The 27,095-nt window shown below is 36.4% G+C and overlaps 1 protein-coding gene across 1 annotated transcript in view; it reads right to left on the bottom strand.

Annotated features, from left to right (window-relative positions):
* Window positions 1–27,095, bottom strand: part of TTLL5 (tubulin tyrosine ligase-like family member 5) — a 320,186-nt gene that overhangs the window by 140,201 nt on the left and 152,890 nt on the right. The window contains exon 26 of the mRNA XM_012656057.1: window positions 19,898–20,082. Coding sequence (XP_012511511.1) covers window positions 19,898–20,082 — 185 coding nt within the window. The remainder of the gene's footprint in view (window positions 1–19,897; window positions 20,083–27,095) is intronic.

Here is a 27,095-nt window from a genome sequence, read left to right as displayed (position 1 = left end):
TAATATACAAAGAACTCATTGATTTAGAAAGAAAAAAGATGGCCAGTTAATAGAAGAATAGGCATTGGCTTCAATAAATAATTTACAAAGAAAGAATACAATTAGTGAATTAAACATTTAAAACTAGTTGTCATTTCCACTGGTAAATGTAAATAACAAGAAAAATGAAAATTACAGAGAAAAGCTAGTTACAAGATACCATTTTTGTATGTCACATTGGTATATAATAATAAAAAAGTAGTATCTGATAATGGCAAGGGGTGACATAAGATAGGTACTTATGCTATTTGTGTGTCTATAAATTGGTAGAATCTTTCTGGAAATCAATTTGGCAATATATTATTAAAGTATATTACAACATTCATACACTTTGATGCTACAATCTAGCTTCTAGGAATTATGTGAAAAAAACAGTTGCAGATGATTAATGATGGTGATATCACAATAGCAGTTAATATTTATTAGAATTTACTATGTGCCATGCTCTGTGTAAATGAGCACTTACACATATCTCATTTATACTGTTACAAGTCTGTTGTTAAGTACTACCGATTATAATCCTCATTTTACAAAGAAGGAAACTGAGGCCTAGATTCCACTGAGGCTTAGGAATAAATGGCAGAACTAGGATTTGAACCATAGTCATTTAAGCATCAAAGCCCACAGTCTTACCACACCATACTGTGAACACACACTGAAAAACAAGCATTGTTTTTAATATTGAAAAAGAAGAGGATACAAATAGCTAACAATATTGTTAAATAAATTTTGCTCTATCCATGTAAGGGAATATTGTGTATCCATTAACATTTTTTGAAAAATACTTAATAATATAGGAACATGCTGATATTCAAGTAAAAAAAATCAAAATCACAATAGTAAAAGTCATAGTAAGAAACTATGTAAAAGAGTAGATCCACATTTCCTTAAACACACAAACACACATAGAGATACACATTCCTTAAAGGTTGGAAATAAAAATCCAAACTATAAGTAGCATCTATTTCTAAATGACAACTTGTTTTCTTCCTTATAGTTATCCATATTCTCTGAATTTTCTATACTGGATATGCATTACCTTTCATAATCCAAAAAAAATTTTTTTCATTGTTATAACAAATACAGATATAAAGTGATAAGCTTAAAACCTAGGTGGTAGCAGTGGAATCGGAAAAGAAAACATAGTTCTGAGAAGCGTTTCAAAGTAAGAGGCACAGGGGCTGCAAAAGAGAGGGAAGACACAAAGCTGAATGCAGGATTTTAAGCATGAAGACGCTAGAGAATAGTGGTGTGAGTCATCAGACAGGAGATGTAAACTACAAGGAAAATGGTCTCCTATAAAATGTCCTAAAGACCTAATAATTTTGACACACACAAATGAAAGAATTATGAATCTAAAAAAAATCTAAAAACTCTATTTCCTTCTTCAGTGTTTCACAGTTCTCCCTATAGAGGTCTTTCACCTCCTTAGTTAAATATATTCCTAGATATTTTATTTTCTTTGTTGCTATTGTGAAAGGTATTGAGTCTTTGATTTGGTCCTAAGTTTGACTGTTGTTGGTGTACATGAACGCTACTGATTTGTGTACATTGATTTTGTAACCTGAGATTTTGCTGAATTTATTTATCAATTCCACTGGTCTCTTGGCAGAATCTTTGGGTTTTCTAAACACTGAGGAAGGAAATAGCAGAGGATGTAAACAGATGGAAAACATACCACACTCATGGATTGGCAGAATCAACATTGTTAAAATGTCTATACTACCAAAAATGATCTATAGATTCAATGCAATCCCTATTAAAATACCAACATCATTTTTCGCAGATCTAGAAAAAATAATTCTACACTTCCTATGGAACCAGAGAAGACCCTGTATAGCCAAAGCAACCTTAAGCAAAAACAACAAATTGGGAGGCATCAATTTACCAGACTTCAAGCTGTACTACAAGGCTATATAACCAAAATAGCGTGGTACCGGCACAAGAACAGAGACATAGACCAATGCATTAGAACAGAGAACCCAGATATAAAACCATACTCATAGTGCCATCTGATCTTTGACAAAGCAGACAAAAACATACACTGGGGAAAAGAATCCTTATTCAATAAATGGTGCTGAGAAAATTGGATAGCCACACGCAGAAGACTGAAACAGGATCCACACCCCTTATCACTTACAAAAATCAACTCACGATGGATAACAGTCTTAAACCTAAGGCATGAAACTATAAGAATTCTAGAAGAAAATGTTGGAAAAACTCTAATAGACATTGGCCTAGGCAAAGAATTTATGAAGAAGACCCCAAAAGCAATCACAGCAACAACAAAAATAAATAAATGGGAACTGATCAAATTAAAAAGCTTCTGCACAGCCAAGGAAATAAACATGAGAGTGAACAGACAACTTGCAGAATGGGAGAAAATATTTGCATGCTATACAACCGATAAAGGGCTGATAACTAGAATCTATAAGAACTCAAGCAAATCAGCAAGAAAAAAATCAAACAACCCCATTAAAAAGTGGGCAAAGGACATGAACAGAAACCTTTCAAAAGAACATAGACTAATGGGCAACAAACATATGAAAAAATGCTCAACATTTCTAATCATTAGGGAAATGCAAATCAAAACCACAATGAGATATCACTTAACTCCAGCGAGAATGGCTTTTATCAAAAAGTCCCAAAACAATAAATGCTCGCATGAACGCAGAGACAGGAACACTCATGCACTGCTGGTGGAACTGCAAACTAGTACAACCTCTGTGGAAAGAAGTATGGATATAATTCAAAGAACTAAAAGTAGAACTACCATTTGATCCAGCAATCCCACTACTGGGTATTTACTCAAAGGAAAAAAAGACATTATATAAAAAAGACACCTGCACTCAAATGTTTATAGCAGCACAATTCACAATTGCAAAGATGTGGAATCAACCCAAGTGCCCATGAATACATGAGTGGATTAATAAAATGTCGTGTATGTATACCATGGAGTACTACTCAGCAATAGTGAACTAATATCTCTTGTATTAACCTGGATGGAACTGGAAACCATTCTTCTACGTGAAATATCACAAGAATGGAAAAACACCACATGTACTCATCATTAAATAGGAAATAATCAATCAACGCTTATGTGCACATATAGAAATAACATTCATTGGAAATCAAGCAGGAGGGAGGGGGGACAAGGGGATGGGTAAATTTACACCTAACGGGTACAGTGCACACTATCTGTGCACTTATAACTTTGATTCAAATGGCACAAAAGCAATTTATGTAACCAAAACGTTTGTATCCCCGTAATATTCTGAAATAAATAAATAAATAAATAAAAATAAAAATTCTGAAAGGAAAAAAGTCATTTTTAGCAACAGTATAGAATTCAAGAAGTGAAAACAGCTCAGGACTGTGTCTTCACACCAATGGACCCAAAATATTTTTTCCTGGAAAGTAAGCTATTTTCCATAGGTCAGGAACAATCTCTGGCTTCTGGGGAGGCTACACCCTCCAGTATGGACCAGGTCTTTGGAAGAAGCCTCACGAGCCAACCGTGGCTTATTATTTCTGCCCCTCTTCTGCTGCTACCAGGGAGAGAAGAAAGGCATATATTGACTGAAGGACAGGGAAGCTATAGTAGCAAATTATGGCAGTAACTCTTCTCTGGCCCCTAGCTTCCTGAAGTGCTTTGTCTTTCTCCCTATATCCCAGAGGCAGTGTAGGTCAGGCCTTAGTCAATGGAACAGGCTCCCTGTAGTACTGAAGGCACTCCTGCCCCACAATGATCCCTCCTCCTTCCTGCCCTGATCTCTGGCCTTAAACATCACGCCTTTTAAATTAGACATGATCTTGCAGCTTGTAGAAAAACTACAAAGTGAGAAAAGTCTGTATGACAACTAACAGCTTCTCCAATTACTGCCTTAGTCTCTTGTGCCAAAAACTTAATAAAGGAGGCTGGCTTAATAATAATTTTTAGTGGAATAGCAATAAAATAAACAAAATGTGCACACCTTACCATGTTTAGTATAAATGGTATAGTTTGGAGATGAGTGAATGGAAAGGAGAGGAGATAACAGATATGGTAAATCTTCCATCTTTTGGCAAGGCTGCCCCAATTTAAACATCATCATTCACATCATAACTGTTAACACTTGCTGAACACTCAACTATTTGCAATGTACTAGATGCCCTTGCATTATCTCAATGTGCATTATCTCATTTAACCCTGAGCAATCCCTTTGTAATGGGTTCTATTGTTACCCCCATTTTACAAAAGAGGAAACTGAAGTCCCTTAGGGTAAACAACTAGACAAAAGTCACACACTTACCAGGTGGCAGGGACAAGATTAGAACAGAGAGTGTTAGACTCCAGGTACATGTGGTCTACTTTTTCCAAATAATATGCTTTAACATTTGAGCCCTTACAGTAGTGGTGGCAGGCACTCTGGGTTTTATATTTCAATTACTTCTTACCCATTACTCACAGAAGTAGATACTGTCATACCCCATTTCACAGCTGGAGAAACTCAGGCTCAGAGAGGTTACAGTAAGTAATTTGCTCAAGGTTACATAACAGTTGTAGAACTGGTACTCTTGTTTTAAAATCCATTTTCTAGTTTGGAAACTAGTAGGGAAATAATCCTAATTAACTTTATTTGTTACAGATTTTTTAAAATGTCACCAGATACAGATCTCAAATTATGAACACGGTGATTTATACAGGGATCAAAAACTATACCAGTTTTTCCTTCTTTCCCTTAAATTTTATTTCTCACTTGTTACCCTTCATCAGAAGATATTAAAGAAGTAAAACAAAGAATAACCATCCTCAATCAAATAGTTTTATTACTTAGCAGGTAGGGTAAAAAGTGCCATGAACATGAAATTATGGACTATTGGTGGGTTGTGTTTATTCATGTAACACCCATTCCTTATTTCATGGATAAATCAAGAATTGGCAGCCATTGTGATTTCCTTCTACACAAAAGCAAAGCACCTTTTTAATTTATTCTGAGAAATAGCAAAAGTCACCACTACTTAAATGAGAGACTATATGAGGAATAAAAAACTTTAAAGTTTTCTCACCTTTCTCTTTAAAGGATTCCTGCTTAAAAAACAAAAACAAAATCCCTATCTCTACCAAGTGATAACCACCTGCCCTCTATTTTAAATATTCTGTCCTTACCTTTGTGGGTTTGTCTAGAAGACACTCAGCACATATGTCACAAATACCACTCCCACCCCTCACCCCAGCTGACACACATTGCTAATCAATAATCAAACTATTTGGGGATGACTTGGACATGGCCTCAGAATCTTCTTTATGCAGCTCTCTAAGGAACCATCACTGATCAGAAGGGACAAGGAAATAAACCTATTTCTTATTCTGTTCTACAATAGTCTGTAATAATGGAAATGTTCTATAATCTGCATTGTCCAATACAGTAGCCACTAGCCAAAGCCGACGACTATCATGCATGTGAAATGTGGCTAGTACGACTGAGGAATTAGATTCTAAACTTTACATAACTTAACTTTAAAACGCCAGATGTAGCTAATACGGCACAACTCTAGAGCCTCAATCAGATTTGGCTAAATCTTATGTATATAGACTTAAAACTGGTTAAAGTTTGTTCCAAGCAAATTATATCTAGATTAAATATCTGGTTCTTCCTGTCAGCTTCTCAGTTTTTTCCAGAATGGGAACAAGGAGTCACTGAACTAAAATGGATCTAAGCATCAATTTTGGCCCGAGCCAGCTTTGGATCAGACTGTAATAAACTCTACAAGCCTATTAGGGTTCATACCTGCAGGTTTCTTCCCTAACAGGACAGAGGGATGATGAACATGGCTGTCACCAGACTGCATCTGTTTCTCTGTCCATCTGTATTTCTCCAAGTAACATAATAAAACCAGCTTTGATCGGATGAACAGAAAGTGATAAATAGCACTTATATGTACTTGATATGCAACAATGATTAACATTTCCCTGCTAAAGAATTTTTTAAAAGAATAGGCTTAGAGTACACGAAGAGATAGCACCACTCACAAAATCAGTGGCTCATCATTTTTGTTAGTAGTACAGCCTGAGTATCCCTTATCAGAAATGCTTGGGACCAGCAGTGTTTTGGATTTCGGATTTTTTCATATTTTGGAATATTTGCATTGTACCAGTTGAGCATCCCTAGTCTGAAAACCCAAAAATCCATGGAGGCACTCAAAAAGTTTTAGATTTTGGATTTCAGATTTTTGGATTAGGAACACTCAACCTGTATTAGGATATTAAAGTGGGCCAGTTGGCTTCTCTGGCCTAATAACTAGTCTATGCTACTAAATCTAGGCTGGCCAACTTACAAATTCATGTCATTGATCACAAAGGGGTCTCGAAAATAGATAGGGAATAGTTTAAAACCCATTTTAATTATCAGAACTATGACTCAAAGAACATGTCCTATTGATAATGGATAACATCTTTATGTGCAAAAAACAGTACATACATATAAGAACCTTTTAAGTTCATTTTGGGCCTTTAAAATGTTCTACTATGATCAATTTTCATGCAAATATGACACTTTTCAGATTCCATTACAATAACAGTAATAATGACAACAAAATCATATTAACACTAATGATGGCTAAATTTAATGAACACTTCGTTTGTTCTAGGCATTGTTCTATGCACAATATATATATTTTAACTTATTTAATCCTCAAGACAGATAGATGGGAAAACTGAGGTTGAGTAGGTAAAATAACTTGCTCAAGATCAAATTATTATTATTTGCTAGCCCCTGGATGCAATTCCTGGTCTACCTGATGCAAAATCTCCCAATCTTGCAGTTTCAAGCACTGTGTTACTCCCACTGCCCTGTACCATTGAGTCTTACTACTTAAAATTTGGTCTTTGGACCAGCAGCATTTGCATTACTGGAAGCTTATTAAAAATGCTGAATTTCAGCACAGCCCCAAACCTGCATTTTCAGGATCCCCAGGTAACTCACCTGCATTATAAGTCTGAGAAGCACTTTTCTACCGGGAATGTTAGAAAAGGAAAGAAAAGAACAGGAAAGAGGGACCATTCAATGTTCCCTCCCTTCCACGAAGTTCAGAGGATCTTCCAAAAAACAGCAGAAATGCCTTTGATGAGGTGAACAGCAAGATATGAAACAGCAAAGGGGAATGGGAATAGAAAATAATTCCATCAGGTACTTTAAGGTTTTACTATTTCTCGAAGTTGTTCAGATGCTCATAAATTAAAATGAGTAATCATTTAACACACCAAGATACAAAAGTAGATAAAACCGTTCAGGACAAACTTCAGAAAATTCTAAGACTACCTGTTACATTGCAATGAGAAACAACAGTCATTAAAAAAAACCCAAACTCACTCAAGACATTTAAGCCTAAAAACCACCAGTTTGTTGCATATGCCTCCACCCTGCCTTCCTCTGGCTGGCTGATGGTTAGCTAAGCGAATGATTGCCTGTGGGAAATCTGGTCACAGGACTCTACCTCCACCTAAGCCTTGGGGCCTGCTTGGCAGATGTTTCACCCCTTGCTCCCCTGCTCCTCCTCTTCCTCTGCCCCCACTCTCCTGGAGCGGCTTACCCAGATGTTCCACTTCCATTCCCTGCCTCATGTCCATTGCCACAGTGACCTCAGTGCATTTTTTCTTTGAGTACCAAAACACTGTTTATTTTAGAGCTAGCCTTCCGAATAAGGCAGGTGAGCAAATATCTGAATGTGTGGGGTAGGGACACATTGCATGCATTCCATCTAGACAGGTGTTTAAATTACAGCAGGAATAAATACAGGTGATAGATTGAAAAGGCGGTAGGAGAAACACAGAGGAGGAGGCCACAGCTTGTTACTGCTGTTTGCTAAAAGTGGTGCTGTTGCTAATGCTATAATTAAAATATGATGGTATTGCCCTGATGATTCCCAGAATATACCCACCATCCACCCAGATATATAACCTTTTGCTATTCAAAGAGGGTCTGGAGACAGGCCTAACTAGAACTCTGTTGTTACCATTGCATGTTCTCGAAATGCTATAGTCTTGAATGCTTAAAAGAAGTCCAAGCCTCAAATATAATTCAACAAATATTGCCCATCATAGGCAAGGCCTTGGGTAAAGTCTAAGGTATATACAAATAAAAATGTGGTCCCTGCCCTCAAACCATGCAGAAATTTATAACCTAGTAGGTGAGACAAGACTCCTAGACAAAAAGCAGTATTTAAGACCTCTAGAATGTAAATGTCATAATAAAAGTGCTAAGGAAATTCAAAGAAGGCATCTGAGCTGAGCCTAAGAGGATAGACAGGAAGACAGAAAACGTGTAACTAAAAATGCAGAGACAGATAAGCAGGAAGGATGTCTGAGAAATATAAAGTAGTTTAATTTAGCAAAATCTTAGAGCAATAGAAGATAGGGACAAAGAGGTAAATAGATTTGGGAAGTCCTTGAATTCCAGACTAATGATTCTGCCCTTGATCTAGTAGACAATAGTAAGCTTGCTCAAGGCTTCTGACAAAGTAGTGCTGTATCAGAATTGTGGTTAAGGTTAGGTAAACCTAGTGCTATTTTCTGGCATAGGTTGAAAGGGGCTATGTTCAGTTGAGAGTCCTAACAGTCAGGCATGACATGATAAGGCTGAGATGCAGGATGGCTATTGCTGGTCTCCCCTCACTTCCCTCCTGAGCTAAGGAATAGTGCTGGGCCTTGGAACTGGAGAACTGGGTTTATAATCTGAAGATAAAAGCTCTTGAGTTCATATGTTCATTATTCATGTTTTCTTTTTGGATCTTCCCTCCATGCAGCTGGTAAGGCAAGATGGAGCTGCCTGTCATTTAAGAAGGGAAGGTCAAAGAGTATCTCAGGCCAGCTTTGTTCTAGGGCCATATGGGAGAATGTGCCCTTCCTTGAACTTATCTTTCTGTGCCTCTCTTTAACAGTAAAATGTTTAAGGATCAAGATTAGAGGATCAGTCTGGGGGGAAGGTACCCAAGAGGCCAACTAGAGGCTTCAGTCTAGGCTTTAGGCCTGGTGGGCAAAAGAAGACATTGGATCATACACTGTGTAGCTCAAGTCACCAAAACTAGGGATTATATTTAGGAACTGGAGCCAAAAATCTAATAGTAATCAACAGGAAGCTTTTTTTTCCTAGAAGACCTCTCTGGGCATCTTCTCCTAAACCTCAAGGTAGTAAATCCTGGATTTTAGCCACAGCTCTGTCTGGATCAATGTTTAAAACCATGTGTGCAGTAACTTCCAGCTCTACCATGGAACAACAAAACCAAACAAAATGACATTTAGAGATCGTAAGGTTTTAGTAGATATTTGAAAAGACAACACAAGTTAATTAAAAAGATAATGTGTCCAATGTGAGCCCTCGAGTCCTCCACCAGATAGATCATTAAGCAGTATTTGCCCCTATGTATGCCGTTCTAGCTTATGTGCCGGGCAATTCCTACAGGACAAGACACTCTCCACTCATAGCAGACCACAGAAGTCTACTTTTCTATAGACATGGTTTGTCTACAAATGTAGTGGCAAAAACCCTCCTCTGGAGCTTATAGATTTTCACACAACTTTGACCTTTCCTAACACAGTACCAAGATTTATCATTGCTGTTTAGGAAAAAACATACCCAGCAAATATATACAGTTGTGCCAGGGGAGGAAGGGATTACCCCCAACCTGGAATTAGAAAAATGAGAAGCTTCTTCTGTGTGGTTTTTGTTTGTTTGTTTGTTTACTGTTTTGGGGTTCTGGGGGGCTACAGTGCAATGTCATCATTATAGCTCACAGCAACCTCAAACTCCTGGGCTCAAGCAATCCTCCTGCCTCAGCCTCCTAGGTAGCTGGAACTATAGGCATGTGCCACCATGCCCAGATTAGTTTTCTATTTTTTGTAGAGATGGGGTCTTGCTCTTGCTCAAGCTGGTCTCAAACTCCTGACCTCAAGCAATCCTCCCACCTTGGACTCCCAGAGTGCTAGGATTACAGGCATGAGCCACTATGCCCAGCCTTCTTCTGTTTTATCATGACCACTTTGTGCTTTATATCCTAATCATCCTAATATCCAGTTTATTTCTCATAAAGGATCTCCCTCACCTGTAAAGATTCTTTGCTATTATAGCTTCAAGAGCACAGTGGTAGAGTTGAAGAAACTTTATGCCATGTTTTGTTTGTACTGTATTATAACTGCAAGTTCATTTGCCTATCCTACCTCTCAAATTACAAGCTCCTTTAGGACCGGGACTGTATCTTACTCTTTGTTATCTCCCCAGAGCCTTGACAAGAAGGCACAAAAGCATTTACACAGTAAATGAAGTAGGCCTCATCCAAAGAGATCCCAGTAAACAATTTTGGTGAGGACCCTTCTACTCCCAAACATACACACACACCTCCCCTCCCTCCGGTTAGCAGCTAGTTTCCCCAGTGAGTAGAAAAGTGGTTAATGTCACCGGAAGGCTAGCAAGGAAATTAGAGGTTCCAAGTTACCTCTTTTTGCATAGACCACAAAGGAGGGACTGCTTTGGAATTTGGGGGAATAAAGTATCAGTGACTAGACTGAGAGATAAGTGTTGGTCTTCCTAGTGCCCTGCATAATTTTAGAGATGATTTCTGCCTGATCTTGAAGCCTTAGGCAAGGTTCTCAAATTGGTGAAATAATAATCTTGACATACATATTTTGTGCCTTGTCTGCAGAATGCATATATTATATTTGTTTCTTCATGGTACTGAAACTGCAAAGGTCTAATAAACCATTTGCAATTCACTCAAACTAATCCCAGATTTACTAAGGATATTTGCAAATTTCATATATCTTATTTATCAAAATAGAGATGGAAATTAAACATTAAAGATTTAGTTAACAACAGCATATCATGTGAGCAATTGGTAGCATAGCATTCCCAAGGCAGTTTATAATCTTGTCATAGTTCAATTTCCTCATTATAGCATGGTCCATAAAATATTAGATAATTCTTGCCTGAGGAGGTCTAGGGATCATGTTGCACAAAATTATTTCATTAATTCAAACAAATATTTATTAGGTACTTACTCTCGGCTTGGCATTCTTTTGAGCATTGATAGCACAATGAAAAAAAAGTAACAGTAAAGTAGTACAGCCATTATAAAAAACAGTATGGAGATTCTTCAAACAACTAAAAATAGAACTACCATATGATCCCACTGCTGGGTATATATCCAAAGGAAAGGAAATCAGTTTATTGAAGAGATCTCTGCACTCTCATGTTTATTGAAGCACTATTCACAATAGCCAACATATGGAATCAACCTAGGTGTCCATCAACAGATGAAGGGATTCAGAAAATGTGTATACACACAATGGAATATTATTTGGCCATAAAAAAGAATGAACTCCTGTCATTTGCAGCAACATGGATGGAACTGGAGGTTAATATGGTAAGTGAAATAAGCAGGCACAGAAAGACAAATACCACCACCACATGTTCTCACTCATATGTGGGAGCTAAAATAGATCTCATGGAAGTGGAGAGTAGAATGGTGGTTACCAGAGGCTGGGAAGGAAAGGGGAGACAGAAGAATGAAGAGAAGTTGGTTAATGGGAAGAAAAATAGATAAAATGAGTAAGTTCTAGCATTCAATAGTACAGTAGGGAAATTATAGTTAACAATAATTTATTATATATTTCAAAATAGCTAGAAGAGAAGAATTGTAATGTTCTCAACACAAAGAATACATAAATGTTTGAGGTGATGGGTATCCCAATTACCCTGACTTGATCACTACACATTGTATACCTGTATCAAAATATCACACGTACCCCCAAAATACGTACAACTATGATGTATCAATTTAATAAGAAAACCCTAAAACTCCTTGCCCTCATGATATCACTGAAATAATTAAAAAATGTATGAAAAATTCCTGGGTGCTGATCAAATGAAGCTTAAGAAATTTACACTCCAATCACCAGGAGATAAGGGTTACAATGTTAATCATATTGTTAAAGGGGTCAGGAAAAGCAGGAAATCTCTGCAGTCTCAATACATTAGCACTAAATTCTCTTGGCATATCTTCCCTCTCTGTTGAACTTCTTCATTTACATAATATACATATACATATAAACATTTAGTGTTCCAAAATCTAGATAGAGTTCCAGATCAAGATTTGCCAGAGACATTCCTGGGAAACCTGACAAAATGGCCAAATCTCTTTGTAGTGTTTCCAATTTAGACACTGCTTTTGTGCATTGATGACAGCATGGCTGCTGCAGCATGATAAGTAGATCCACTCTTACGGCATCTCTCGTGATTATTAACAAGATTGGATTCTGCCTCCTTAAAGAATCAGTTGAATACATCATAAAATAATCTGACGAGTTTGCTTAACAAATAACTGATAATAGAGACAGAACCACATGTTTTTCGACCTGCTTTGAGGAGTGGAGAAGCACTTCCAATCATGAAAACAGGAAGTTCAACTCCTCATTTCTCTGTGCAAGTTCAAGCACAGGCTTTGCTACATCTCTGCAGAAATATCACAGAACAACAGGCTCACAGTGTTAAGCTCAGTCATTTTAGTCTGGTAAGAGGCTTGAGGACTGATTCAAAGAGAAAGAGGCAGAAAAACACGGAGGTAAAGAGTAGGGAATCAGATAGACCTGGGTGTGAGGCCTGGCATGGTTACTTGTCATTTGTGTGACCTTCGCACAGTCACTTATCCTACTACCTTCCATTTCTTCATCTTCATAGGTGAAAAATAAGTACCTACACCTCAGTGGATTAAAGAGATAATGCACATAAAGTCCTTAGCACAGTGCCTAGCACAAAGTAAGCAACTGATTAATGTCAACCACTTTATTATTAAGGACAGGTGTGGTATTATCAACCAAAAAAATGAAAGAGCAATAGTGTTTTAAAAGAATACAAAAGACAACAAAATCAGAAGAGAAATTATTTTCAACTTAGCATACACATAATAAGTGTCTACCAAGTGCAAGGTCCTGTGTTTTTGGGTCAGAAAAAACTGCCATCGTTTAGAGCAAAACAGGAAAGAAGAGATGCAAAATAGTTATAACAGATCTGTTACAGAAAGTGACTAATCAAGGGCTGAAAGAGCAAAGAGAATAAATAGAAAGATGATTTCTGGCTGGGGCTGCAGGGGGTTCTTTATTCACTATTTATTTAAAAAATATGTATTGAGTGCATACTATATACCAGGGTTAGGAATAATTGGTGAAAAAATGGACATGGTCCCACCCTCAATCAAGAACCTTATTTATAGTCCAGTAGAATCAGCACATTTATTGAGTATTACCCATGAGTCGGTTCTGAGGCAGCAGGGGACACTGCCCTCAAGGAGCTCCCTGTCTATTACACTATCTTGACACATACAGTATGACACATAAAATGGCGTGCATATGAGAGAAGTGGCATCTATGCCGAGCCCGGACAGATGCACAGATTAGACATGGTGCCTGGGGAAGACAGCATAATGCACAGAGACTAACAGAAATTCCAGCTGAGCTGCACAAAAACGTGTGATGGGAGGGAGACAGGCTGGAGAACCAGCCCAGAGCCAATTCTGAATAAAGGCTTTGAATCACACTTAATACCTTGGGCTTCACGTTGCAGACAACAGGAAGCACCTCAAGATTCTTGAGCAGAGGAGTTCCATGACTAGATTTGTGGTTTAGAAAGAGTTCTTTGGAGCAAAGACTAGGGTGAACAGAGAGACTGGCCAGGAGACCAGTTAAGAGGGAACTGGTAATTGTAGCTGTCCATTTGAGAGATAATCAAGGCCTTAAGCAGGACAGTAGATGGAAAAACAAACAGACAAGATACATGTCAGAGACACTGTAGAGTCTTGGCAATTGCCTGGGCATAGAGAGAATAAGCAAGCGAAGAGAGACACTGATAAATCAAAGCCTCCATTCCTAAATCCCTAGAATTGCAATGTCACTAATACCGAGAAGAAATAAAGAACAAATAGGTTTTAGGTATGTTGAATAACTTTCGAGTATTTTGAAAATATGTCAAATATTTTGGATGCTAGGCAATATAGTTAGGTGGAAATGTTTAGCAGGCAGTTGGAAATTTGGACCTGGCACTCAGCAAAGAGGTCCGAACTAAAGATATATATTTGGGAGAAATCCACAGAGAACTGCCAGATGAAGCTATGGGAAAAGAAAATTTACCCCAGGGGAAACTATAGATAGAAAAAAAAGTTCTGAGGATTGTGGCCCGGGATTCAGAGGTATGTTGGACGATTTCCATGAAGAGCAGGGGAGCAGATGCCCAGGGTCATCCCACCTTCTGCAATTAGAGTGACTCTGCCATGATCAGTTTTGCACATTTGGGGTCTGTATGCCAGTGGCTTTTTTAAAATGTTGAAAATGGAATCTAGGAGGAAGGAATGAGCTCTTGGAGGAATTACTGAAGGGTCAGAGAGGGTAAGGGAAATTTACGGGGAAGGAAGTGATCAATAGCACCATATGCTGAAGGAGGATGAGGAGCAAAAATAGGTAACTGAAGTTGATAATTCCAAGTTCATCAGTGGCCTTTGAGAGAGAGAGATGGACAAATGCTAAGAGAGAGAGATTGGACTGCAAAAGTGAGTGTGGGGGGCGGGAACTGGGAATAGCAAGGGTATGTTACATTAAAGGAAGTCTGGCAGTACAGGGAAGATAAGAGCTTGAAAGGGAAGCAGAATAAAAGAAAGGTTATTTCAGAACAAAAGACCATGTAATAGGCCAGGAACTAAGAAAAAAATGGGAGATTAAAGCCTTGAGAGACATAGAGGAGCTAGGGAATTAGGTTCAATTGGAGCTAGATCCCAGAGCAGAGATGCACAAGGAGCCAGGAGGAGAGTGAGTCTTGATACTGAAATTACCCCATTTTACAAATAAGGAAATCAAGGCACAGGAAGGTTAAACAATTTGTCAAGGTCTCACTGACTCAAGAGCTTATGCTTTTCCTATTTATCCTTTTCTGGTTCTAGAAATGGGAAAGAGTAATGTATACGGTACAAAGAACAGCTTTTTCTACCAAGAAAGAATATAGAACCAAAGGAACTAGAGTTAGCAAACAACCACAGAATCCGAGGACAAATGTACAGTAGTTCAAATGCATCCAGATAAGTTAAGGAGGCAGGGAGAAAGCTTCCAGTGCCAAACGCCAAAGTGCGTGATAAACAGGGTGCCATCTGCCTCAATCCTAGAGAACATTTATAATCATTTCAAAGATGTGGCTCCGTCTCTCCGAATTTCACTTTCCAATTGGAATTTCTGAAATTGAGATTCACTCAAGGCCCACTGTGGACCTTTATGATGGTGTGATAAAGAACTCTTTTTGTGTATGAATGAGTAAGCGCTATGAAGTAAACGTTCTCTACCGTGGCATATATCCTCCTCTAGGACTAGGCAGCAAAGTCTCAGGGTAAGAAGCAAAAAAGAAAGAAATCAAATGGTTTTCTTTTCTACTCTCTATCTAAATGAAAAATGTGAAGAGCAGAAGTGTTTCCTCCCCCCATATCTGTCAGCACATTTCCAGGAGGGCTGGTCACATCCTGGGCACTGGCTGGCTGGGGAGCAGAGACTGACACAGCACATTCGCTCACTTGGAGCCCCCGCCTGGGTGGTCTGCTATTTTCCCTTTGATTAAACTCCCAGCCTGGAAGAGCTGGAGCTGCTCCTGATGATAGCTGGGTCCTGAAATCTCACACTCGCCTGCACGCAGAGTGCCGGTGCTCCCTCTGACTCCCTCCCTCCTACTCCTCACCACAAAGCTGGGCTAATTCACCACATTCTTCGGTTCATTAATGGCAATGACCACAAAGGGCTAGCCCTGCACTCCCCGGCAGCACAGAGTGAGGCAGAGATAGTGAGACCTCACACCGAAGCTCTACTCCACACCCTGTTGGCCACCACAGCAACCCCACCCCCATCCCAGGCACAAAATGTTTCTAGAAAACCCTGTTTTTAGGGATGCACATATCAATTTCTAAACGATCCTATCCCCAAAAGATAACCAGCCTCTCACGTGCCAAGGGAAAGAACTAAATTTGACCTACTCCACTCAGATTTGTAAGGTATTTTTTGAATAGTTGTATGTTGAGAACATATAAATCTTTGTAATTCAAGTATACACAGGCTTGCACATTTTGTAAGTGGCCACTGCTCACATGGCAGAAAAGGTTGGATATTCTTATGTGTTCTAGGCTATAAACAAAGTTAAATCATAATACAAGTAGTAGTAACTACGAAGTAAATCAGGTTGTGTTTTTAGCCATACGAATTCCTTAAGAATCTAATCTCTAATGTAAATTCTGGGTCCTTCAAACGTTTATTAACAAATTTTTGGGTTGTCAAGTACTTTGCTTCTTTACATTTGACCAGTTATTTGTCCCTTAGCATGTTCACCAGCGAGCAGGGAGGAAAAAGGAGTGACATTGCCCCATCCTCCAAATCCATCCTTCTTCCAGCTACCTGAGTGATCCAGCTAACAGGCAAAACAATTGTGTCTCAGGGGTTCCCCATCATCTGTGACATAAAGGAAAAGTTCCTTCATGGGGCATTCAAAGCTTCCCCCGAACCAGCCCTTGCCTTTTCCAGCTTCAACTGCAGCTACGCCCTGCTGACTCTCAATTCTCCAACTTCACTAAAGAGCTTGTTGTTCCCCCATTATACACACATACCAATTTTTATTTTAGAAGGTGTTCCTACCCTTCTTTTGCCACCTACCTGCCTACCTTTAAGATTCAGTTTAGGTATAATTTCCAAGGCTGCTTTGGCCTTTTTATCACTCTTACCCAGAAGCTGGGTTAGGGGCCCTTTTTAGCGGTTTTGTTATTCCCTAGAAATATCTCTGTCATGCATACTCCATGCTATTATTATCATATGTTTATGTGGCTGTCACCCTTACAAGATAGTTATTGCATGCTAAGGACTATGTCTTATATCATCCCCAAGTCTTAGTATCAAAGCCTGAACACTCTCAAGAGCTTAGTAAAGTGTTTTTTAATATATACATACATACATAAATACAATGGAATAAAAAGCTTTGTAGAAAATGCTATTAAAGGCTTTAATAGGCTAAATAGTTGAATTTATAGGCAAAATAAAATGATTATTCAGAAATACTCAACGATTTCAATTTTCTACACTCATCTTCCAAAATAGCTCAAATAATTTAATATCAACTTTCCTTATTTAGCAGGAGGTCTCTTAACTCCTTGATTAGAAAAGTAATTAAAGATATATAAGAGTTTATGAGATATAATTAAAGTAATGCTCAGAAAAAAATTCACATTTTAAATATAGTAAAAAATACGAATGAATGAAAATAAATTAAGCACCCAACACAAGAAGTTGGGAAGAAATAAAATAAAGCTAAGGAAAGAAGAGAGAAGGAATTAGTAAAGATAAAGCAAGAAAACAATAAATTAGAAAATAAAACAATAGAATGAATAAATATATCCAGAGTTAATCTTATAAAAAGGGGGTGGGAATATTCAATAAGCATATCAAAAAATTAAAAAAGAAAAGAAAGCACAAACACAAAATAGGAATTGAAAATAAGGAAATGATGATAGGTAAGAAGAATTCAAAAGCATCTAAAGTGATTACTAGATACAAAGCTGTTTCTGATGATAGCTAAGTTTGAGTTTTCATGCTCTAAGTCCAGACAGAAGAGTAGGGCTCCCACAACTTTCAGTCTGCAGTCCCACCTCTCCCTAGAAAGCCACAGATACTGTATCACTTGCCTCAGTAAGAAACTAAGGCATCTTTCTTTCAAACATAGCTACAGAAGAAAGGAAACTGCTAGGAAACAAATGTACCAGAGCCTATATCAAACCATTATAATGTGTTATTAGTTATTTACCAAAGAACAACAAATGACAGAACTTTCCAAATTTTCTCTGAAGGGAAGGGGCTGAATAACCTATAATTGAGCTTTTCAATAACAAAGTCCATTTTATCTAAAATCTTACTTTTTTCAAATCAAATTAGAAACCATTTACTATTGAAAGACTTTTATGGCTGAAATAATATTTTCCAAATATATGGCATTTAGACTTTACGAAAGGTTCTGTCTACTATCCTCATGACCCTGTTGTATTTTCCCCATTAATCAGTGAAGACCATGAGGTTGAGATAAATTGCGTGACTTGCCCAAGATCACATAGCTAATCAGTGGCAGAAGAACAAAAGTCTCTGTATGCCTAACCCAGCCTTTTCCACTCCTCCACCCTCCTTATTATGTACTCCCTCAGTATTGTACCAGGCACTACCTTATTACCAAGACTCTAAAAGTTAAGACTGACATCTAATGGCAAGTTCAGATCCCTATGAGTAAGAGTCTGATGGACTTTTAATTCACTGGCACTGAAGTTCTTTACAGATGAGAAAGATGGACTGAAGGGGGATGACTTCCTAGTCAGGATACGTTCATCTTTGATTCCTACAGGATCGGGATCTTTTCCTTTTGCAGGCTTTGTGGTCTAGCAAATGATAGGAGGTGAAAATCTAGAAAATGATAGGAGGTAAGCACTAACATTGGCTACGTTTTCACTACAATCACAAAATCTCTTAATGTCTTGGTGCTTCCAGTTGTTTATTTTTAAGCTGGAAACATATATTCTAGTCAGTGACCCCCAGTGATAAAAGTGTGGCAGATCACTGGCCTTTACCCTTTCTCATAGCCACTTCATATTTCAAAATTCCTTCCCATCCTACCATGATCATTATGCCCTATTTTTCTTCCCATGATTTTATCACTAAAATTCAATGAAATAATTCCCTTCAAGTCTCAACCCTGCCCTTGTAAGATTCTTTGCTTCCTATTTCACACCAGAACTCCTCATCTACTTCCTTCAAACTACTAGAGATTTGAGAAAGAAAATGATTACTGCCTCACATACCAGGATGAGGCTGAAGCAAAGCTATGCCCACGAGAGGCTTACCTTTAGTTTTGCTCCAAATATTATACTAAAAGTAGGGTACCACCAGGGAGCAGTGTGTTGCCTACTTTTAGCATGTACTTTAAGTAATTTTCAGCTTCACTTTGTTCTAGACTTATCATTACAGACTTACCACCAATTAAGGAATATGATGTGACAAAGATATAGTAAAATACAACTATGGAGTTAAATTACAAAAATTCCTTTGGAGGACGACTTTGATGCCATTTAGCATTAAGGAAGAGGAGAAGATGGGGCTTCTCCCTCAAACACTATTGGGGGTAATCAGCAAGAAGGACAAAGAGAATCCACAAAATTCTTGAAAGTGTCATCTAACTTCATTGTGCTGTGCACTTGTTAATCTATATATAACTTAAAGTCAATATTCTGATATCTATCCATCTAGTTTGCTGAATGACCTTGATCACATCATTTATTTGAGCCTCAGTAAAATGGGAAGAATAATATATATTGGATAAGGGCATAATGAAATACCTATATTTAATCAGTTACCTAAAAAACATCCTGAGATCATAAAATACAGTAAAAAAAAAAAAAAAACACCAAAAAACCATAAAGATAATGTTATAACATTCTGACATTCTGGTAAAAATATTTATAAGATTAGAACTCACTAGAAAATTTTACCAAAGAAAGAAGTTATTTTTAAAGATCCCTTAAAATTACATTTACAGATGAATATTAAAGTTTGTATATCCATAAAATAGGTACATCATAGCCAGTAGCAGACTGAACTTCACAATACCTGTAACAGAAAGTCATTTTCTTCAGAACTGAAGAGGAACACCTGGGTTCTTAGCTTGAAACCAACTAATACTCACCCAAGAGGTAACAGTATACCGGAATAGAAAAGACAGGGAGGGACATTAATCCTACCGTGAGGTCTAAACAGCTCTTTGGCACCCTAGATAGTCCATACCTGTTGTGTGAGGAGACTGATGTGGCTGGATGGAGAATATTGCCTTGCTGCCTGCTTCTCAGCTAGCCGCTGAAGTTCAGCTGTAATCATACTTTGGCTGTACCGTTTGCTGTACAAAGAACCATCTTCTCCCTCCTTTTGTGTTTTGGTTATTCCTGAATGATGCTTATTTGGATGGCATGAACCTGCTAAAAAGGAGAAAAGTTTTCACACACTTCGGAAAAATAGCCCTGAAAAAAATTAAGTTAATGACAGGCAATCTCAAGTCAACAGACACCTTACTGAATTCTAGGGATCTTTAATAACATAAGGAGCAATAAACTGTCTTCAAATGGTCACAAAAATAAAAATAAATGCCTACCAGATCCTAGAAATTCTTCCTGTTGCCAAATGGTTACGTACATTTATTAATGTGTTTTTCCTTGGTATGAAAGCTTCACAAACAAGAATTTTCATCACATGTAGTGGGGAATAACCAATCCTAGAATTTACTAATCTTAATGAATTAAAAATGTATCTTTGAAACTCATTATAGTTCTTATTTTTCTTGTTATGTGACTGTACTTGTCAATAGTCTGTGGCATCCACTGCCAAATTATCCACAATACTTACAAAGCTTAAAGCAGAAAAAGGAATAAAAGCAAAATTCAGCATGCTAAGAAAAACAGCAATAATCTTAATATTCTCAAATGACTGATTTTCCTTTCAGATTTAAATTTTCTCCTTTCAACTATATTATCAGAGAGTTCTATTATTCTGAGCACTGAAATTCTGGCAAAAAGAAATTATTTAATATAAAAATCAAGGTTCATATTTTTTCTGATTATGAAAGTCACACATCTCATTTAGAAAAATTCTTTGAAATTGCCAGGCACTGTGGCTCATGACTGTAACCCCCAGTTACTCAGAAGGCTGAGGTGGGAAGATCACCTAAGGCTAGTTCAAGACCAGTCTGGCCAAGATAGTGAGACCCTTTTTCTAAAAAAAACAAACAAACAAAATCAGCTGGGAGTGGTGGCACACATCTGTAGTCCCAGCTACTTGGGAGGCTGAGGTGGAAGGATCACTTGGGCCCAGGAGTTTGTGAATAGCCTGGGTGATATAGTGGACCTTGCCTCAAAAAAACAATTTAAAAACCCAGAAAAGTAGAAACACTATAATGTATTTCCTTTCTATCCTTTTATTAATGCTAATGTAACCATGATTATTCTGTATACACAATAGATTTTTAAAATCTAAAACTTTTTCATATTTACTACATTATTTGGTACATGCAAAATATTTATAATAGATGTATATATAGTTATAAGTATATAATAATGAATACCTATGAATTTACTATTTAATCCAGAACTACATTATCAATAATGTGCATTAATGATGTGCTTGCTCCTCCCCTAATTCGTTCTATTCTTTTTATAGCTTTATCATATATATTTGTGTGTTTGCATATATATGCATAGATAATTTTGCTTATTTTTGAGTTCTATAAAAATGGTATCCTATTGAAATAGCTTCCTGGAACTTGCTTTTGTTATTCAACATCACACTTCCAAGATTCATCCTTGTTAAGTATAGCTGAAATTCACTCATTTTATTTATTGTATGGTACTCCATTTTGTAATTATATCACAACTTATTTTTCTATTCCCCCATCGGTGGATATTTTGGTTATTTCAAGCTTATTGCTGTTATAAGCAGTGCAGCCACAAACACTTTTGCATACATCTGCTGGTGCACATATGGAAGAGCTTCCCTGTACATATGTCTAGGAGTGGAACTGCTGTGTCACAGGGTATGTGAATTTTCAGATTTATGTCATAACACTGAAGTGGTATTATTTTTCACACTCCGACAAACAAAGAGCTCCTGTTGATCCATATCCTCTCTAACATTTAGTATTGTCAAGTGTCTCAATTCTTCCCTAAGAGGTTGTAAAATATCATTGTAGTCTTCATTTACATTTACCTGATTACTAATGACATTGAGCATGTTACCTCTTTTCTGATATCATTTATCATTTTTCTATTGCGTTGTCTTTTTCTGATTGACTTACAGGAGTTGCGCTTTTGTTTTTACTTTTGCTCTATATTGTAAGATCTTAAGGATGGTCTCCTTTATTTTATTCTCGAAGTTTTAAGTTTTGCATCTGATATTGATTTTATGCATGGTGTGAGACAGGGCTCTAATTTCACTTTTTTCCTATATGGATAACCAATTACCCCCGAATCACTTATTGAGAAATCCCTCCTTTTCCGTTGATCTAAAATGCCATTTTTGTCATATATCTAAGTTCCATCTATCTGTGGGATTGTTTCTAACTTCCCATTCTGTTCCGCTGGTCAACTTGTCTGTACCTTTGCCAATACCACACTGTCCTAATTATCATATCTTTACATTAAGTCTTAATAAGGTAATTCTTCACCTCATTTTTCTACTTTAGTAGGTTCTCACTATTGTTGGCCTTTTGCCTTTAGATTATCATTTTAGAACAGGCTTATCAAGTTCAACAACAAACTTGTTGAGATTTTGGTTGGAACTGTATTGAATCCAGAGATCAATGTGATGAGAACTGAAACACTGATGCTATTGAGTCTTCCTAAAAAATGTAAACGGTATATTAACCCACTTACTTGGGTTTTCTCTAATGTCTGTATCTTTCTACACAGTCGTCTAAAACTTCCTCTTAAGTCTTTTCTAAATTTATTCTTAGGTGGCTTAGAGTTTTTGGGCCCTTGAAAATGATGTTTTTTAAAACACTATTTTGTTGGTGGTGATAGCTGCACAACAATGTGAGTGTACTTAATGCCACTGAACTTATTAACATGTAAAAATAGTTGAAATGGTAAATTTTATGTTATGTATATTTTACCACAAGCAAAAAAACTGTTTTCTAACACTTTGTGGTAGGTAATTTTAAAAGCTATTGATTTTTAATATTGGTCTTATGGACATCTATCCTGCTAAAATCATCATTTCCAAAATATCTGTAATTATTTCCTGTTTTCTATGTAGACTATATATTATCTCCAAATAAATAATTTTATTTCCTTTTTTTTGATCTGTATGCTTATAATTTCTTTTTCTTATCTTACTATGCTGGTTCTGACTCCCAGTAAAACACTGGGCAGAAGCAACATTAGTGGGCATCTTATCTTGTTCTTAACATTAAAAGGAATGCTTTCAACATTTCCCCATTTAGACTAATAGCTCTTGCAAGTTTTGGGCAGATACTCTTTTTCAGGTTAAAAGGGTTTCCTTCTCTTCCTAGTATGCTGGGAATTATTATCATGAATGAGTGTAGAATTTTAGCAAATTCTTTTTCTGCATTTATAATGATGAATATGGTTTTTGTCTTTTAATCTGTTAATGTGGGAAATGACATTTATAGGTTTCAAAATGTTAAACCCCTTCTACATTCCTTGAATAAACTTGCTCATGGTATACTATTTCTTCCAGATATTGTTAGATTTGGCTGGCTTTCATTTTGATTAGAATTTTTGCGTTTGTGCTCATAAATGAAGCCGGTTAATAATTGTTCTCTTGAATGCTATTCTCAACTGGTTTTATTATCAAATGAAACTAGCCACACAGAATGAATTAAGGAGTATTCTCTCTTTTTCCACACTCTAGAAGATTTTTTTAATATTGGAATTGTCTACCTCTTGAAAGATTGTTCGAACTTACCCATAAAACTATCTGGGCCATAAATGTTTCCTCAAGAGAAGATTTTTAACTACTGTATCAATTATTTTAATATTTATAGGACTATTCAGACTTCCTTCATCTTCTTGAGTCAACCATATGTAAGTTATGCTTTTGTAAGAGTTTGTCCATTTTGTATACTTCTTCAATTTTATTGGAATAAAGTTAACAGTATCATATTATTTTTGTCATTTTTGGTATATTTATATTTTCTGTATCTGCATGTTCATTCCTCATTTTATCCATGTCTTCTCTTTTTTCTTGATCAGTCTTACCAGAGGTTTGAACACATTATTAGGCTTTTCAAAAGACCACTTTGGCTTTAATATCCCCTATTTTACTTTATTTTTGAAATCTATGATTTTTGCTCTCATCTTCATTACATCTTTCTTTCTTCTTTAGATTTATCATAGTGTTGTTTTTATAACACTTAAAGTCAGACATTAGCGCATTAATTTTAAGCCTGTGTTCTTTTTAAATCTAAGTATTTAAAGCAGTAAATTTCCCTCTAAATACTGCCTTTCATTGTTCTCCACGTATCTGGACCACAGTTTTTTCATTATCGTTCAGTCCCCATACTTTTAAACTTATTTCCATTAGGATTTCTTCTTTGACTCTTTCAAATTTTGAAATACATAGAAATTTGTTATATATTTTGATAATGACTTTCAACTTAATGGCAGGGAGGACAAAGAATATGGCTGTATGATACCAAGTCTTTGAAATTTTTTAAGATGTAAGACATGACTGATTTTTATAACTGTATCACGTATGCTTGAAAAGGTGTTTTCTCTAATTGTTGGGTACATACTCCTATATATGATCAATAAATTAACTTATCAAATCGTTCAAATTCTCTTTACCTTTTCTAATTTAAAGAAAAAATCAGTTGGCTGGGCGTGGTGGCTCACACCTGTAATCCTAGCACTCTGGGAGGCCGAGGTGGGAGGATTGCTTGAGGGCAGGAGTTCGAGACCAGCCTGAGCAAGAGCGAGACCCCATCTCTACTAAAAAAAAAATAGAAAAAATTAGCCAGGCAACTAAAAATAGAAAAAAATTAGCCAGGCGTGGTGGGGCATGGCCATAGTCCCAGCTACTTGGGAGGCTGAGGCAGGAGGACTGCGTGAGCCCAGGAGTTTGAGGTTGCTGTGAGCTAGGCTGACACCACAGCACTCTAGCCCAGGCAATAGAGTGAGACTCTGTCTCAAAATGAAAAAAAAGAAAAAATCAGTTTAGTGTATTAACAATTAATAGAAGCATGTGGAAATCTCCCATTAAGACAGTAGATTTGTAGATTATTTATGTAGTTATATAAATTTCTATGTTATATCTTTGGAAGCTATTTTACTAGGTGCCTAATAAAACACTTTTAGAACTGTTTTATCTTTTGATTGAACTGATCCTTTTGTCATTATGCAGTTATTCCTTATGTGTAAAAAAGATTTATATCTTAAAGTCTATTTTAACATTCTTAATGTAGCTGTATCATCTTTCTTCTGGCTGGTACTTACTCGGTAATTCTTTCCTCATTCTTTTACTTTCAACCATTCTCTGTCCTCATCCTTAGGTGTGCTTCTGGTAAACAGCATATAGTTGGATTTTTTTTTTAAAACTTTAATCTGACAATCTTCTAATAAGTTCAATACATTTGTGTTTATTTAATTCTTCATATATGTAGACTTGATTTACCATGTTTTAAACTTCTATTTCTCTTGCTTTTTCTATGCTTTTTTCTTACATACTCCTATGTTTATGCAGGTTTTTTCCCCTCATTTTTCTTCTCCCCGTAGGTTTAGAATTTATATACTTTTATTCTTTTAGTGGTGACGTTCCAAATTTGATAATGTATATTTAACTTTTAAAAGTCTATAGTTAAATAATATCTTAATCTCATTCCAAAACTATTCAATCACCACAGAAAAGTTTAACTCTAATCATTTATAGGCTATTGTTGCCTACTATATATTAATATTTTTGTCCATACATTATTGTCTACTACTGTTTAAACCATTCAGAATATGTTCTCTGGCCACAGTGGAAAAAAGCTAAAAGCCAATTATAAAAAAGAATGAATCTCAACTACCTGAAAATTAAACAAAATACTTATAAATAATCCACATGTCAAATAAGAAAGCATAACAGACACCAGGAAATATTTTTTAACCGACCAGCTTCTTAAATTCCCTATCCCTCTCTTGGAAAAGGTGAAAAGGGAAGGTTTTAAAAAAAGTCTGAACAATAACATAGGGGACTGGAGACACTGATCTTACTGAATTTCTCACATAGGGGTAAAAAAGTTCAAACCAGAATATTATTATTATTACTGATTTTAGAAAATTAACTGACAAGAACAATGATCACTCAGAATTAGCACACATACATATGCATATACTCATGTTTATGACTTATGAAAGTGGAAAATTTAATCTCTTGATTCAAGTGGCATATTACAAAATCCATTTCAATTGAAACAAAGTATTAAGAAATATAGATTGGATATTTACAAAACATGGCTAGCTGTAACTCATTTTAACACGACTATCACTAAAGTGTTTAAAAGAGATACTTCTCAAATTAATCTACAGATAATAATCCCTATCAAAATTCCATCTGCCTTTTTTTACAGAAATTGACAAGCTGATCCTAAAATTCATATGGAAATTCAAAGGATCCAGAACAGGCTGAACAATCTTGAAAAAGAAAAATGAAGTTGGAAGAACCATCCTTGATGATTTCAAAACTTACTATGATGCTACAGTTATCAAGATAATGTGATACTGGCATAAGGACAGACATATAGATCAATGGAATAAAATTGAGACCCCAGAAATAAACCTTTACATTGATCATGAACTGATTTTTGACAAGAATGCCAAGATAATGCAATGGGGAATAATACTCTTTTCAATAAATGATGCTGGGACAACTGACTATCCACACGCAAAAGAATGAAGTTAGATTCCCATGTCATACCATACACAAAAATTAACTCAAAATGTATAAAAGACCTAAATGTAATAAGAGGCTAAACTATAAAAATTCTTAGAAAAAACATAGGAGGAAATCTTTGTGACCTTAGGTTAGGTAATAGTTTTTCAGATATGATGCCAAAAGCACAGATGAATAGAAAAAAAATAGAAAAATTGGACTTCATCAATTTAAAACATTTGTGCTTTAAGAAAGTAAAAGGTCAACCAACAGATATGGAGAAAATATTTTTAACGTTTATCTGACAAGGGGATTGTATCCACAGTATATAAAGAACATTTATATTCAATAATAAAAAGGGAAATAGACCAATTTAAAAACGGGTAAAGAATTTGAATAGACATTCCTCCAAGGAAGATATACAAACAGCCATTAAGCATATGAAAAGATGTTCATCATCGTGAGCCATTAGGGAAATGTAAATCATAACAACAAAAAGAGACACTATTTCACACCCACCAGGATGGGTAAAATCAAAAAGACAGACAATAATGTTGGCACGGAT

The sequence above is a fragment of the Propithecus coquereli genome, unplaced genomic scaffold (assembly GCF_000956105.1).
Source record: "Propithecus coquereli isolate 6110/MARCELLA unplaced genomic scaffold, Pcoq_1.0 Scaffold5, whole genome shotgun sequence".
NCBI lineage: Eukaryota > Metazoa > Chordata > Mammalia > Primates > Indriidae > Propithecus > Propithecus coquereli.
The sequence above is the reverse complement of the archived record's forward strand: the minus strand, read 5'-3'. Positions and strand labels throughout refer to the sequence as shown.